This window comes from Scleropages formosus, chromosome 18 (assembly GCF_900964775.1).
Source record: "Scleropages formosus chromosome 18, fSclFor1.1, whole genome shotgun sequence".
NCBI classification, from domain to species: Eukaryota; Metazoa; Chordata; class Actinopteri; order Osteoglossiformes; family Osteoglossidae; genus Scleropages; species Scleropages formosus.
In genome coordinates, this window is record NC_041823.1 from 24,541,659 (window position 1) to 24,558,670 (window position 17,012).

At 47.0% G+C, this 17,012-nt stretch overlaps 1 protein-coding gene across 2 annotated transcripts in view; it reads left to right on the forward strand.

Moving 5' to 3' along the window:
- Positions 1-322: 322 nt before the first annotated feature.
- rspo1 (R-spondin 1) overlaps positions 323-17,012 on the forward strand; it is a 36,546-nt gene continuing 19,856 nt past the window's right edge. Inside the window, exons 1-3 of one of the 2 annotated variants that reach the window (XM_018727031.1) lie at positions 323-432; positions 2,634-3,231; positions 5,729-6,373. In XM_018727031.1, coding sequence (XP_018582547.1) covers positions 6,244-6,373 — 130 coding nt within the window. In that variant the 5' untranslated portion in view covers positions 323-432; positions 2,634-3,231; positions 5,729-6,243. The remainder of the gene's footprint in view (positions 433-2,633; positions 3,232-5,728; positions 6,374-17,012) is intronic. The other variant, XM_018727030.1, reaches the window with a different exon arrangement.

Sequence of the window (17,012 nt, forward strand, 5' to 3'; positions counted from 1 at the left end):
GTGGATTTATGTGGAAATTGCTTTGAAATGACCCGCGACAGTAATCTTGTACATAATGCCAATTTAGATTAGAAACAGGCAAACAATAATCAAGATGATATGTTTTTTCAGGGATTTTCCATTTTAAATACTAAGGCTGTTGAAATGTAAATAATTTGTGTGTATTTTTGCAATACCAACCATGGAGAAGAGACCAGCAGCAGGCAGATAACACTATTACCAAACAAGCAAAATACGACGAAGGAGAAAAAGTGCCCTTCTCAAATGATAGCAATAAATAAAAATAACGTTCCTTAATCTCCTTGGAGGTGTCGTGTAGGAGGAGTTCGTTTAAAAACCTACAAGTAGCGGATTTTTCCCCCTATAAAAAGAAGAGTGGAGCGCGTGAAGGCAGTCCGGGGCGGCGCGTGCGGTCCGCGGTAGCCAACACAGGTAGGTTCTCCGTCAGACACTCAGGTCAAGAGCTCGCTCGTCTCTTTTTTTCATTTACTGAACACTTTTGTCGTACAGTCGTTGCCTTTGTTTGAATAATTTGTTCATGTAAAATTTTTGCAACGTGTCATACTTTGTTTTCAGTGAAAGAAACTCGTTGCTTCCATATTTCTGCGCTTCCATCATTCCGACGAAGAGATATGACCTCTGCCTGTGACTGACCTGGCGCAGTGGTCCACCTTGTAGTATCAGTGTCAGTGTGATCCCGTTTGAAATTGCGTCAGCGTGTAGATGAATCATAAATTACACATCCGATTAAGGGCTTCTGTATCATTTTTAATGCATTGTGATTGTATTTCTTTTTCTCTTTTTCTTCTTCATATTATTATTATTATTATTATTATTATTATTATTATTTAGCTGGGGTGTGACATGCAAAATAATAAGCAACAAATTCATTGCTCTGAATGAATTGTCCTCATTTGGTTGTTTGTTAACTCTTATGTAAGTAGTAATACGTAGTGTATCAAAGTGCTTATGGCTGCAGCCTTCAGACCCAAGGGCACAGGTTTGATTCTCCTTTCCAGGTGTAATACCCTTTGAGCTAGGTACTTACCTAAACTGCTCTCGTGAAATTGTCTAGCTGGGTAAATAATTATGTCCATTTGAATAAACATAAAATTAATGTGAAACAAATCTGTAAAACTTTAGAATCTTTTGCCACTGACTGCTGGTAGCATAGTGATTGGAGCTACTGCCTTGGGATCCTAAGGTTGCAGGTTTGAACCCTGCCTCTGGCTGTACTACCCTTGAGCAAGGTATTTACCCTAAAATGCTCTGGTGATATTTCCCAGCTTTATAAATGGGTAAATAATAACATTGTAAAGTGCTTTGGAGAAAAGCCTTAATTAAATGTAAATCAGGAGTTCATTATCTGAAAAGCAGGAGCATTTTAATTCACTGCAACAGAGGTTAGTAAACACAAAAATTCAAAATTAAAAAAAAAATTGTATAGGGTCAGGTTATACAGAAGGGGTGGATTACTTCATGGGGTGTTACTTCATTTTAGATGATTCAGTATTTTAACGAGTATCAAAATTCTGTTCATGATGGTCAAAGAAAATGTTTGGTCTGACTATTAGTGTATTAATGTAAAGCAAAAGCTATGCTGTAAGAGAAAGAAAAACTGAAAACGAGATACTTTTCTAAAAGGTATTTTACTTGAACCTGTCAGTCTGAAATCTTAGCCAAAGTAAATCCCCTCATTTTTGTGCATTTTGTGAGACATATGCTGGATTTTCAAGCATCACTTATATTTAGAAAACAAAGCATACAGACATCAAGCATTTCTTTTGACACTTGGTTCCACTGTTGGCAGTTTTGACAGTTTGGTAGATCACTGGTTTGTGAAGCCTCTCGTTGCTCCCAGCTGCCTCTTCCCGTCCTGGTCTGAAGTTTGCTGTCCCCTCTGTTTGGATCTTGCACAAAAGAGTGCAGACTTCAACCAGGCGCCTATGTTCCACTGCTTTAGCAGTCCGGTTGAGACATCTGTAGGTGGGAATGTGCAGAAAGACCATGGGGCAGGGTGTAACAGTCTTAGGTGAGTGAGACCCACTATATGTTCTGGAGCTGCCTGTAGACCAGGCTCCCCCGGCGCCTCCTCGTGGCCACTCCACAATGATGAAGTCCTCCCAGGGTTTTAGGACTGGAGTAGAAACAAGGAGCAACCTCACCTCCCAGTTCACCTAAGCCAACACTGCCATACTCACAGACACATATATATCCCCTCTGCTCTGCTCTCTTCTTCTGGGTCTGAGTAAGTGCAGCTGTGGGTTGTGTTTTTTTCTCCTGTCACAAACCTGTAGGCAGTCCACCCAATGCAATGAGAACATTATACTCAGACATACAGATAAGGCAGACATGAAAAGCAAAAGCAGACAAAAAATATCCCAAATTTGGATGGGCCCCTGGTTGACCCTGCCTCTCATTGGGCTCTGCTGTTAAAAGTCTCTTAAAGCCACAGGCTACTCTACACACAACAAATATTGTGTATTTTAAGTTGGAAAAATCACCAGAAGCTCCTCTTCTGGTCTAGATAAGCAAAGTGAGAGAAAATGTGGTGGAAATGGAGATGTGGGGGATATGGGTGAATATGGCTCCTAGGATCACAACCTAAGGGTTCCTTTTTCTCACATCTTCAGATTCAGCAAGTGGACACCATTCAGGGGCAGCCGTGGATCTGAACATGGGACGTCTGTCAAAGCGCATGAATTTACTGCCAGGGGTGTTTATGGCCTGTTTACAACTCTCTGCCTTTTCATGTCCCTAGCCATATGGTTCTTCACAGAACCAGCAAAATTGTTTCCTGGGAGTTCGGGGGCATTGGAAATTCACTGAAGTGGGTTTATGGTGGAAAAAAGTAAAAATAATTAAAGGTCCAAAGAGAACACTTACCTTGTGTAATAGCACTTACTGAGGGTGCAGGGGAGCATGGAAACTTCCCCTCACCCCAATTAGTTGGCAGCCACTGTATAATTGGTTTAGCAATTTCTGTGATTGCAGTTTGTAACAGCCAGGTCAATTAATGTTTTATATTGTTGTTTTGCTTGGCAGATTGCTTTGTTGTAATGCATTGCTCCATTTTTGGGGAAGGGCTATGCTTTCTTGTATTCTGTTAAGACAGAATGTACAGTACAATGGAGATGGTTGCTGCATGCTGAGGTAGAGTGGAGCTGAGAGACTAGGAGATGAGCCGGTAAAAGACAGTAGACTCTTGGAAGCTGATATCACCACAGGCAGGTAATTTTCTTCTTCCTCAGGGAATATGTCAGATAAACACACATAGTGGGCAGCAAAGTCTCATATTTTTTTCCTTTAACATCTGTGTAGGTTCTTTTATGAAGTATAATTGACACAGAGATGCAGAGCTTTATGCGTCCCAAATGAGGTCATTATTCTGGCAGTATGAAAACTCTACTTGGCAAGGCAACAGGGGGTAGCAGGTTTTGTTAGAGGTTAAAGCTGCTACCTTCCACCCAAAGGGCCAGGATTCAAAACCCACCTTCTGATGTGATATCCTTTGCTAATTTATTTATCATGAATTGAAAATGGAAGTTAACTAGTCGTTTAAATGTGTAAGTAACTGCTATTAGTAGCTTATCATTGTAAGTTTCTTTAGCGAAAGGGTCAGCCACATGAATTAATCCAAAGTAGCCTACCCATTGTTTTACTGTGATCTCCCAAGCCATAATGGGCACCATATATGAGAAAGGCTGGGAAATACAGTGATAAAGCATATGAAACTGTCCAGCATGGTAGCCTTAGTGACTCAGCACTGGGAATGCTTGTGTCCAGCGCAATGGCATGTTTGCTGTGGCTGAAATGTCTTCCAATTAATAAAGTGGACAGATCCCACACAAACAAAAAGGCGGCGATGCAGCTTTGGCTCCAGTTGTCCCTCAGGAGGGGGAACTGTGACGTGTGTGTTGGAAAAGACTCTGTCTGTCGAGCTCTCATGTGGGTCTGGAGGTCTTCACAAAATATTTCAGTTTCTCCAGGGTAACCACCACCTCACATCTGAAAAGGACCCAGAATACACATTATAGAAAGTGGCGGCACTGATTAGTGTGTGATGTTGCAGTTGTTTTCACTGCATTTAGTCAATTTTGTGTGCGTGTTTGATGGTTAAGTCTTAAACCAACTGGAATGTGACTTATCTGGGGTCAGACTGGTTTGGGACTGTTCTATGGTCAGTCTGGTTTGGGACTGCTCCACATGGGTCACCATGTGGCTTGTTATTTATTTTTGATGGTTTGTTTGATTCTTTTATTGTGCTCCTGCTCTCTTAGCCTCAGTCAGAACTTCATTGTTCATATGTGTGTATGTGTATATGTTGGTGCACACATGTGCAAGTGCTTTGTGACTCTTTCTTTGCTGATCTGCTTTTGTCCTCAAACCCCCAGGTCTGAGAGGGCTGTGAAATATCATACAGAGTAGACACAGAAAGAGAAAGCCCCTGTAATTAAACGCTATCACATCTCCCATGAATAATGAAATAACGCAACTGGAATCCTTTTCTTTGACTGAGGGGATGTTTTTTCCCCCAGAATCTTTCCTCTTTTCCCCCGCTGTTTGGTTGTTGCTGCAGGGAGCCCATCTGCACCATCTCATGAATACGAATTAGACAACACTGAATTCACCATCATACAGAAGTTAATTACCGTTAGATATTTGTTTTAATGTTGGAGCAACTTTCTACAGTTTTATTTCTTTATAGCACTAAATTGACTGAATGAAAAAATCAGAAGCAGTGGGGTACAGCTGAAAGGTGCTCCTATTGCATCACCACCCTGCCTTTAAATTGTTTGTATAACCTTGAACTGGTTTATCCATCCACAGTTTATCCATCTGAAGAAATTATTGTTCAAGAAATTAGGTTCTGTGACAAGCTTTTCCTACAGATGTTAGAGTCTGTTCTCCTTGTGTTCTTCACAGTTTATGTATCTCCAGAAGCAATATATAAACTGCTCTAAATTGAATTTCTGTGCATTTAAAGTACAGGCCCTAAGTATACGGAGCCTGGTTGCAATCTCAAGAGAAACATGATTTGAATGATCTTATTGTTTTTCCATCATGCTATTTTATACTCATTACTTACATCAGAAGCCACTTGAAAGGGAGTAGTTAAGGATATTTGTAGCTATTTTGATAGGCATTCTCGCTGTGACTAGTTTGCCCATCTGTCAGTGAGATTCCTGGGCTGTTTCAGCCGTGTTGTTGGAAAACGGTTTGCACCCATACTTCTACCTTTCGACATCAATATTGTCTGCTCTCCACGAACAAAACAGGACCGACAGAGCATAGTGGCAGGCTGGAAAGGGTTGTTTGTCAGCAGTGCACTGAAAAAGTTAAGGATTATGCCTATCTCTGTGGAATGTGAGGGAATGGCATCAGGAATCAAGGAACGTACAACTTGGTTTTGTCAAAGTTTGGCCATAGACTCGGTCAGTTGCAGTCCTTGTACTGAAGCCGCAGATTTTGCACAATGCTTCTCATGCAGCATTGACCTTGTGCTGGCAACCATGTGTGTTATAAAACTCAGCTGTGTTTGTATAATGGGTTTTTATGTTATCTGTCTTATTGTTGAGTTGGAGGTGGGAGGATAATCAGTGAAAGCTAGAAAGTTAGAAACAGTTGGTCATTCTTGCCACTGTTCCCTCTTGACCTGCCAAGTTAAGGTGATATTTTGTTGTGGCTTTCTGTTGATAATACCCGTGAGTATTTCTCTCCTCCCCAGGTCCTGGCAGTGACGGACCTACTGTCACGCAGAGGAGTGCAGAGCCTTTATCCTCGTCTTTCCTTTTTTTTCCCCCTTAAAGCATCCTCAACAGGCCCTGCACCCTGAACCTCTGAGCTGTAGTCACACAGACACAAACGTACAAGTAATTATTCCTGCCAAACCCACCTTCTGCTTTCCCACTGCCAATGGCACCAGTGGTCTTCATGGGTTGAATTGCACACAAACCACATTTGTCTTGGGCTACGCTTTTCCCCTATCACCTCTGCACCACTTCCTGCCCTACCTCTCCATCCCATCCTATCCCCGTTGATCCCCCTTCCCCTGCGGGTGGCTATGGCTCACGCCCCAGGCATGTCTGGAGTTGTATCTGAAAGGAGCTACGGACACAGCCAGCAGTGAAGACTCAAAGAGTGCAGCAGAAGCCACAGCGGCGTTGCTGGCAGCAACAGGGCACGCATACCTGTCGTGGAGCACCCACCAGGTGGGGGGTGCCCCCTGCCTGATCAGTCTGCATGTCTGAGAGGACCCCACGTGGCTGGGAAGTGACTATGCAGCTTGGACTGGTTGCAGTGGTGGTCTTCCTCAGCTTCATGGATTATAGCAACAGCCTCAAGGACTCAAAGGGACGGAGGCAAAGGCGAAGTAAGTGAGTTCAGGTGGCCTGCATTGTAAGGCACTGTAAGGCATTTTCACTGTTTGCAGTGGCCCTTGAATTCTTTTAACTGATTAACTGGATCCATAGAGATCAGAATTAGTTTTTTCTCTTGTTATTTTGCCTAGAAGGATTTTTTGACCTCTTGTTCTTCCACAGTTTTAGAGTTATGTTTTTCTTGGGTGTCTTAAGCATATTTTTAATCAGCGTACAGAGTATTTAATGGTGGCGCAACAGGTAATTCTGGTACCTTGCAGTTGGTGAGCTGTTTGGTGGGCATGGGGTTTAAGTCCTGTTCAGGGTGTGTGGAGCTTGTATGTTCTTTCTGTGTGACTCTGCAGACATGCATGGAAGAAGGCGCTAGCAAAGTGCTTCTGTTCCCTCCCCGTCCTTGGAAAGCATGCAAGTGGTTGCTATGAGGGCTTCTACTTGATGGCATGTCCATCACGGAGTGCTTACAGTCAGACATGAATCGAAATCTCAAGCCACATTATGAACTTGCTGCACCAGTTCAGATTTGATTTAATATAAACACTTGTCTCATTCCTAAATATGTCTCAGGAGAGGTATCTGACCCATTTTGGTCTTCTGTATGATCTTGTCCCAGCTGACAGTACACCAATGTAATAAGTTATAACCAGCCAGACCACTCCTACAATGTAGTTTTTCCTCGAAAGCATTTGGCAAAGCAAGCAAAATTCCTTCTGCCGAGTGAAACTTGTAGATCTGTGGGCACAGATAGACAGATGGTCCTGTGGTTCTTAAGGGCAACAGGGGGAGCTGTGCTAAAAATTAAATGCATCTGAAAGGGAATTCAGGTGAAGCATGGCTCATTTGAGGAAGGATCACTGAAAAGGTAGAAAGGGCTAAGCTGTATAATGATAAATTTGTTTGTTCAACTTGCAAAACAATTTATTGAAGCAGTTTACAAAATGTTTAGATCCCTCTCTTGTAGCTCTAGTCTTTGGGTATACGGAGTTGTATTATGGCTAAAAAATTTGATTACTAACCACACACACATTTTCGGAACCGCTTGTCCCATACGGGGTCGCGGGGAACCGGAGCCTACCCGGTAACACAGGGCGTAAGGCCGGAGGGGGAGGGGACACACCCAGGACGGGACGCCAGTCCACTCAAGGCACCCCAAGCGGGACTCGAACCCCAGACCCACTGGAGAGCAGGACTGTGGTCCAACCCACTGCGCCCCCTTGATTACTAACCAGAATTGTTCTATTCTTCCAAAATAATGAGTTTTTATTTTTCTCGAAACAATTATGATTTTATTACTGAAAAGCAATTTAGGGCTGTGAGTTTTTCTGAAGTCCTTGTTTTGACTAATTTTACAGGGCTCCTGGTGTTATTCAGAGAGCTGTGTGGCATGTGGTAGAGCCCCCTCTGCGGGCCTTAGAAGGTACTGAGGCCTGTGGGAAGGCACATAATTACAGTTCTAATGGTGTGCAAGTTGTACAGTCCTGTTGAAAGGACCAGTGTTGAGAAAGTGATAAAGAAGCTCAGTTGCTTAAGTAGTTCAGTCAGATGCGTAGGTGCTCCAGGAGAATGAAAGCCAACATGGGCAATAAGTTAATCTTTCCAGGACCAAGACTTGAAACACCTAACTTAAGTTAAAGGATTACATTAGGCAGCAGGACACTGGAACAGCACTGAACTCCATGCACCATAGCTGGTTTAAACCTTTTTAGCCAATCTTGCGTAAGAAGTAAGGTCACTCTTACTCTAACACTGAGAAAACGGAGGTATGCTAATGTATCTCTCTCATGGGTTAAGACTCAGTTTTGCATTGTTGTTTTTGAATGTCTGAAAATTTTCCCAAGTACAAGTTCAAACAATTCTTTCTTTTAAATGTGTGATTATTTCAGTTCTATTGTTTTATTACTCACAATTCATTGAATAATTCATTTGCAAAACAAATTTAAAAAAAATCTAAGAGCGACACTTCAGTGCAAGGGGTAGCATTGCCACCTCACAGTGCCTGGGCCGTTTGGGAGTAGATGCGAATCTGTCACAGTCTGTATGGAGTTTGCATGTTCTCCTGTTTCCATGGGCTTCCTCTGGGTGCTCCAGTTTCCTTTCAAATTATAAAGACATGCTATTCAGGTGAACTGGTGATGCTGAACTGCCCATAATTCAATTCACACACACACACACACACACATTTTCAGAACCGCTTGTCCCTTACGGGGAACCGGAGCCTACCCGGCAACACAGGGCGTAAGGCCAGAGGGGGAAGGGGACGCACCCAGGACGGGACGCCAGTCCGCCGCAAGGCACCCCAAGCGGGACTCGAACCCCAGACTCACCGGAGAGCAGGACCGCAGTCCAACCCACTGCGCCACCGCACCCCCTTAATAATGGCTACCATAATGAAGAAATTATAGAGCTATAAGTATACCTACTGGCCACCGGGGAAAGGAACAAAAACTTCCAACTGAAGGCTAAGGGAGAAAAAACCTCTGGGGGTCCACGGGCCAGTGGTTGCCCACCCCTCCTGGGCATTCTAGAAAGTAACAATTTGTAAGCCAGTGTGTAACAAGTAATAATGATAATGTTGGGAAATGGCATCTTGGATCCCCAGCTCGGCATGGAACGTCTCCATCGTCAGATGGACATCATCCTCTGTCAGCACGGGATTCGTCTGTCACAACTGGCTGGCCTCCTCAGGTCTTATATAGCGAGGTAGTGCTCAACGAGAAGATAGAACAAAGTTAGTAATATGTTACTTAAGTAAATTTAAAATGCATTTTTATAAAGGTGATAAAAAAACAACCAAGGCAGGTGGAATTACATTACGAGGTGGAATGTCTGAGTGAACATGTAAGTCTTTAGTCAGGATTTGAAAACAGAAACAGGCAGGGCATTTCTGACAGTAACTGGTAGACTATTCCACAGTTTAGGTGCTCTTTAACTAAAGGCGCTGTCATGGTCGGTTCTGAGGGAAGCGGCGGACCCAAGTGCAGAGCGGTAATCGTGGTGTCTTCGGGGAAATCCAAGAGAGGAGGTCAGAGGACGGGCAAAGGGTCTTCGAGGTGCGAACGTCGTAACAGGGAGGATCCAAAAGGCGAGGTCAGTGTACAGGCAAGAGGTCGATGATCCGAAGGAGGCAGTAGATCGGGGGAACAAGGGACGGGTTCGGGGAAGGCGTTCGGGAACAGGAAATTACCTGGAGAAGGTCGCTAACGAGGAGGCAGATCAAGGTTCCGCATCAGCTGGTTGTCCGACGCAGCCTTTTATGCTGCGGTCTGTGTTGGGTCACAGGTGTTCCGTGTTGGCCCGGAGGTGTGGGCGTGGCAGTACTCCCCCCCGAGGATCGGTCCCGAACACTCGAGGGCGACCAGGGGGACGGCCTCGAGGCCGAGGTGCGGGCCGATCCGGATGACTGCTGTGGAAGTCGGCGATGAGGCATGGATCAAGGATGTCTCGTGCCGCTACCCAGCACCGTTCCTCAGGTCCGTATCCTTCCCAATCCACCAGATACTGGAGTACCCCTCCACGACGGCGGGAATCCAGGAGCGCCCGTACCGCATACGCTGGTGCACCACCGTCAGGCAGGAGAATTGGGTCTGGAGGCGTACTTGCGGGCTGGTGTAGGGAGGTGGCCAAGGGTTTGAGGAAGGATACGTGGAACATCGGGTGTGTGCGTTGGTGTTGGGGCAGTTGCAGGCGATATGAGACCGGGGTAACTCTGCAGATAATCTTAAAGGGTCCTATGTACCTTGGGCTGAGTTTCTTTGACATATACGGTCCTTGGAGACCCCGGGGTGACAGCCACACCCTCTGTCCGGGTGTAAGGGAGAGGTGCCGCCGATGTCGATCGGCTTGATGTTTGATACGGGTTTGTGATTCTTGGAGATGTCGTCTGACAGCTGCCCATACCTCGCCGCTGGTTCGGTACCAAGAGTCCACAGCCGGCACATCGCTGGATCCCGGTTGCCATGGGAACAATGGTGGCTGGTACCCCAAGATGCACTGAAAAGGAGAGACACCTGTAGAGGTATGGGTGAGCGTATTGTGGGCGTACTCTGCCCACGGAAGGTATCGAACCCAGTGAGTTGGGTGTTCAAGACAATAGCTTCTGAGGTACCGACCGATGTCTTGCTGTAGCCGTTCTACCTGCCCATTGGCTTGAGGGTGGTACCCCGATGTCATACTCACTATGACCCCGAGTTTCTTCCAAAAGGCTCTCCACACACGCGATGTGAACTGAGGACCCCTGTCGGACACTATGTCTTCGGGTATACCGTAGAGCCGGAATACATGCTGAAACAGCAACTCCGCTGTCTCCAAGGCAGAGGGGAGCTTGGGCAAAGGAATCAAGCGACAACCCTTGGAAAAACGATCAATCACGGTCAAGATGGTGGTCTTACCATCTGACAGTGGGAGGTCCACTAAGAAATCTAACGCTAGGTGCGTCCAGGGACGGTTGGGTACCGGCAGGGGTTCCAGGAGCCCTGCTGGACTCTGATTTGAAGCATTGGACTGAGCACAGACTGGACACGCCCGGATGTAGTCCTGTACGTCCTCCCGGAGAGACGGCCACCAGTAGAGCTGCTGGATCCTAGCCTGAGTCTTCCCAAACCCTGGGTGCCCTGCCGCTGGATGGTCATGGGCCCATTGTAGGAGAGTCGTCCTCAGACCTGGTGGAACATATTGTTTTCCAGAAGGTTTACCTGGTGGTTCGGGGTCCCCTTGTTGGGCTTGGGCCAGGTCCTGGGTGAAGTCCCACTGAACGGGTGCCACAAAGCAGGACCTGGGCAGGATGTAGTCTGGTTCCGTTACCTCCTGCGTTTCGTCATGCAGCCGGGAAAGGGCGTCCGCTTTGATGTTCTTTGGACCTGGTCTGTAAGTGACAGTAAAGTTGAACCGAGAAAAGAACAGCGCCCACCTGGCCTGTCGCGCGTTGAGGCGCCGGGCTGTCTGCAGATATTGTAAATTCTTATGATCCGTGAATACCAAAAAAGGGTGTTGTGCCCCTTCTAGCCAATGTCTCCACTCTTCTAGGGCTAACTTAATGGCTAGGAGCTCTCTATTTCCTATGTCGTAGTTTCGTTCGGCCTCAGACAGTTTCCTGGAAAAGAATCCGCAAGGGTATAATTTCACGGGCTTACCTTGCCTCTGAGAAAGGACAGCGCCTACCCCTGACTCAGAGGCGTCAACCTCCACCATGAATGGCAACTCAGGGTCGGGTTGATGCAGAATGGGGGCTGTAGAGAACTTGAGTTTAAGGTTCTCGAAGGCTCGTTGGGCTTCTAGGTTCCACGGGAGACGAGGGGTCTTACTTGCGGTAAGTGCTGTCAATGGTGCGACGATCATGCTGAAGTTCCTGATGAACCGGCGGTAAAAATTGGAGAACCCCAAAAATCGCTGGAGAGCCTTAGTGGTGGTTGGGCGAGGCCATTGCTGGATGGTCTGGACCTTACCCGGATCCATAGCAATGCCGTCTCGGGTAAGTATGAACCCCAAGAAGGAGACCTTCTGCTTGTGGAATTCACATTTCTCCAACTTCACATATAATCTGTTCTGCAACAGTCTCTGGAGCACCTGTCGGACAGTCAATACATGCCTGGCCAACGTATCAGAATAAATCAGGATGTCGTCAAGATATACCAGGACACCTTTGTGGATCATGTCCCCGAGCACATGATTCACGAACGCCTGGAATACACTGGGTGCGTTCGCAAGACCAAAAGGCATAACCAGGTATTCGTAATGACCCAGGGTGGTACTGAAAGCAGTCTTCCATTCGTCACCCTGCCGGATACGGACTAGATTGTACGCACTTCTCAGGTCTAGCTTCGTGAACCATTGCGCCTGCTGAATGTTCTCAAGGGCGGCTGTGATCAAAGGCAGAGGATGTGGATATTTCACACAAATATTATTCAACCCCCGATAGTCAATACAGGGGCGTAACCCCCCATCTTTTTTCTCGATGAAAAAAAACCCGGCAGACGCGGGGGACGTGGATGGTCGAATAATTCCTGTCTCTAAGGCTTCGGTGATATAAGTCTGGAGGGCGAATTGTTCGGGTCTGGACAACGGGTAAATGCGACTACGCGGAGGCGTGGTACCCGGCAAGAGATCAATTGCACAGTCCCACGGGCGATGCAGTGGGAGCTCGGATGCGTGTCTCTTGCTTAAAACCTCCGCAAGATCCTGATACTCGGGAGGAACTGGCACCTGCAGTGCCGATTCTGAGCCTTCTATAGACGTAGCTCGACAGGGTAGCTGTAAGCAGGTTCTCTCACATTGGGGTCCCCAAGCCACCAACTCCCCAGTACTCCACTGAAAAACCGGGTCATGCTTGGAGAGCCAAGGGAACCCAAGAATCGGGCAACTCCGGAGACGAAATCAAATAAAAACTCAACATTTCCTGGTGACATACACCTACTCTCACAGTTACAGGGGCTGTCTGGTGGTCCACAAAACCCTTCCCGAGGGGCTGGCCATCTAGGGCGGTCACTTTAAGACGCCCCCCAATGGGTTTGGAAGGAATGCTATGAGACCGAGCAAACCCAATGTCCATGAAGCACCCTGCTGCTCCCGAATCCACCAGTGCTTGCGTCTGTACCTGTCCTGCTCCCCAGGATAACATTACAGGTACCGCGAGGCGGTTACAACAGAGGGTGCCACTCACCTTGGTCTCAGGGCGGACAGGGCACTGGAGACGGAAGTGACTAGGGTCACCACAGTAAAGACAGAGGCGATTTTGTAGTCTTCGCTGTTGTTCGGTGAGGGGCAGGCGCCCTAGCCCCAGCTGCATCGGCTTTGCTTCAGAGTGTTCGGGACCGCATCTTTCTGGAGCCGGTTCTGAGGCTGGTCCCTGGGTTCTGATCTGGTTATCTAAGGTTACAGCGGTTTCTATGAACCGATCAAGGGTCCATCTTTCTCCTCGGAACACCATTTCACCGCAGATGCATGAGTTTAGACCACGGCGAAAACTAGCCAGCAAGGCTCTCTCTCCCCAATCGCTGCGTTCTGCGAGAACACGAAATTCTAGGGTGTAATCTGCCACGGGTCGGTCACCTTGCTGTAGACTCATGAGTCTTTCACTTAGCTGTTCCTCCGGTTGAACCAGTCCGAAAACGGCGAGGAACCGGCTCTTGAACTGCGTATAAGTGCTGGGGAAGCCATTTGTCCAGACTGCTGTCGCCCACTCAAGTGCTTTGCCCGTGAGCAGAGAGAGGACGTAGGTGATCCGGCTCTGAGCTGTGCTGTAAACTGGGGGCATACTGGAAAAAACGAGCTCACATTGAAACAAGAAGCCTTCACATTGTGCTGGGGTCCCGTCAAAGCGGGTCGGGGGAGACAAGTGGAAACCGCGTGAAGGAAAAGGAGTGGCGTTCGACGAGTCAGGCGCTGCAGGACCGGCTGCGCGTTTCTCAATGGGCTGTGTGGGCGCACGCGACGTATTCAGCACGCTTACCACCTGCTTGTAAGAGGCGATGAGGTTGTGGAGCGTCTGTTCCATACCTGCCAAGCGTGCTTCACGCGAATCCAACTCCGCTTGGAGTTGGTTCAGCTCCGCTGGATCCGTATACGAGGCGGAACCTTCTGTCATGGTCGCGTCTGAGGGAAGCGGCGGACCCAAGTGCAGAGCGGTAATCGTGGTGTCTTCGGGGAAATCCAAGAGAGGAGGTCAGAGGACGGGCAAAGGGTCTTCGAGGTGCGAACGTCGTAACAGGGAGGATCCAAAAGGCGAGGTCAGTGTACAGGCAAGAGGTCGATGATCCGAAGGAGGCAGTAGATCGGGGGAACAAGGGACGGGTTCGGGGAAGGTGTTCGGGAACAGGAAATGGCTGGAGAAGGTCGCTAACGAGGAGGCAGATCAAGGTTCTGCATCAGCTGGTTGTCCGACGCAGCCTTTTATGCTGCGGTCTGTGTTGGGTCACAGGTGTTCCTTGTTGGCCCGGAGGTGTGGGCGTGGCAGGCGCGACCTCCTACTGAGGTCTTATTGATCACAGGTACTTTAAGGTAACCTGCATCTAATGAATGGAGATATCGTCCTGGGATATAAAAATTAATGATCTCACAAAGGTAAGCCGGAACAATGCCATGTACTGCCTTATAGGTCAAAAGTAGGATTTTATAAATCAACTCTACAAGAGACCAGAAGCCAATGCAAGGATTTAAGTACCGGTGTTATGTGGTCAAACTTCCTAGTTCTAGTGACAATTCTCGAGGCAGCATTTTGTACCAACTGTAGCCTGGATACAGTCTGGTATGGAAAACTCAACAATAAAGCATTATAGTAATCCAGCCTGCTGGAAACAAAAACATGGACCAGTTTCTCAGAATCCCGTCTACAAAGGAATTTCCGCATTTTAGCTATGTGTAATGTGTTATAATGTATAAATAGGTGGGAGAGTGCATTTGTATTTGTGTGTGACTACCCTACGACTACCCTGTGATGGACTGGCATCCTGTCCAGGGTGTACCTCCCCCAGCCTTGTGCCCGGCATTAGACTCTGCAATTTCATCCTGGTTACTGAAAGTTTTCTTGGCTCAGCGATTCTGTAACCTTAACTGCTTGTTCTCAGAAATAATTTAGAGCAGGTGCTGTATCTTGTGATAAACTTATACTTTTTATTCTGGGAGTGAGCAGAGAGTACATCAGTTTTTTGGTTCCGCTTTACAGACAAGCTTCCATGTTCTGATATTGCAGTAATTAAGATCCTGATTTATGAATGTAGTTTGGCTTTAAACTGACTATTTTTCCCTTCTAGAACCAAAAGAATATACCATCAGAGTTAGGTTTGGCGATGTCCTGTTGAAAGAAACACCAAAAGGGTTCTTTTCAAGTCATTTCAAGTAATGTTGTGCTGTGTTACTGGCCTCCAGTGGACTCACAACTCTGGCATTCAGAGACTTAGAGCTGTGCCACTGGGAAGCAGGGTACTGATGGAGAGTGGAGTGTCTGCTGTGGTGATACCAGGACTGAGAAGAAATGCTGCAGTACATGATGACCACAGAGGCTGCAGGGGATGTTCCCAACAGCTGTTGGCAGGGATGCAATACATTTTTAAGAGCCACTATGCATTCATCCTGTCATGCAATGATATCCATTTCTGCAGATTCCCAGTAATCATTTTGCCAAAGGATTACCTCCCTTTGTTTTTGGTCTGTAACCACATAATTCTGAGGTGACCTCTAGGATGCATTCATTTCTATAGCTATCCAGAAGAAACAAAATATAAGATGGCAGTTTCGGTGTGTATTTCGGTGACTTTAAATGTAAGCCCTTTCTTCCATATACCATGTCATAATTTGCATTTGATTTCAGTAGAACCCTAATAAATATTCAGTATATTTTGTTGCCAATGCTGTTTCAGGGGTTTCTTTTCAGCTTCCAGATTGGAATTTAAGAAATTTTTCAGATCCAAAACGAAGTCCTCACCTGTATCCCACTTGATCAGTCCTTGGTATAGCTGGTATTGCAAGGTTCTCCTCTAAGCCATTTGGGAAATGTTTTGACTTGGCAGTGTGCCTCGCCATTTACCAATTTTTCCACACAATCTTGATACATTGATGCCTCCAGGAGGAGTGTAGCTACATCTTTATGTGTGTGTTTTTGTGGCCAAAGATGTTGCTACTGGAATATACAGCACATGTCTGCTGAATTGTGGTGATAAAAGTGTCATGACTGCTCATAGTGTAAACTCAGTAGAGATAGATAACACTGAGTGTCACGTCCCACGGGGTCACTGCCCCTCCTGGTCAGAGGCGGCGCCACTCAGTGCCGCTAGGTAACACTCACGTATCACCTCACAATCTCATAAGACACGGAGGTATAAAAGGAGCCAGCGGAGCAGAACTACTTGCGGATTCTTAATCAGCGGTTCTATTGTGCTCTCTTGGCGATTCGTAGTATCTTGTTTCCTCAGTCTGTTTCCTAGGTGTTCATGCTCCAGTCCCGAGTGCCCGTCCTGTCAGTTCCTGCCTCTTGTTCTCCAGTCCTGGTCCAGTGTTCCAGTCCGGTATCTCGGGGTTGCGGTCATACTCACAGAATAGCGTTTCACTGTTCACCGTAGTTCAAACATCGTGTGTGTTTCCTGTTTCACTTCCACCGAGTGTCTTGCAATATGCACAGTGCACTTTTAACATCACACTGCACGTGAGGTCATTTTACGTTTCGTCCGTGTTCGGACGTAATAGCAACGCGCGTCCGTGTCGGACTCTCGTCTGGACGCTACAGAAGAATCCGCCCGCTAATATGACTTCAGCAGAATGGCGTGAACTGGTGGAGCTGACAAAGGCGAACCAAGAACAACTCCGGGTTTGTACAAACGTCGCTCGCCGCATAACGGATCACTTGGAGTGGTTGACACGACTCCTCAGTCACCGTGGGCATGGCGCCGATCTGACCAGTTCACAAATGCATTATTGGCAGACATGTCTTCTTGATGCCCCCTCGTGTCCCTGCGCTGAGCCTGCGGTTGCCCTATGTGACAGTGAGCCGGCAAAAGCACACAACACTGTCAGCTATGTAAGGCTCGAAGAACAGTGCGTCAGGCAGGGAGCAATACGACTCAGTAATGGGCATTTGACAGAGGAGGAAAGGAGGCACCGTTTTCTGCAACGCTTGTGCTTTTACTGTGGAGCTGTGGATCACGTTCA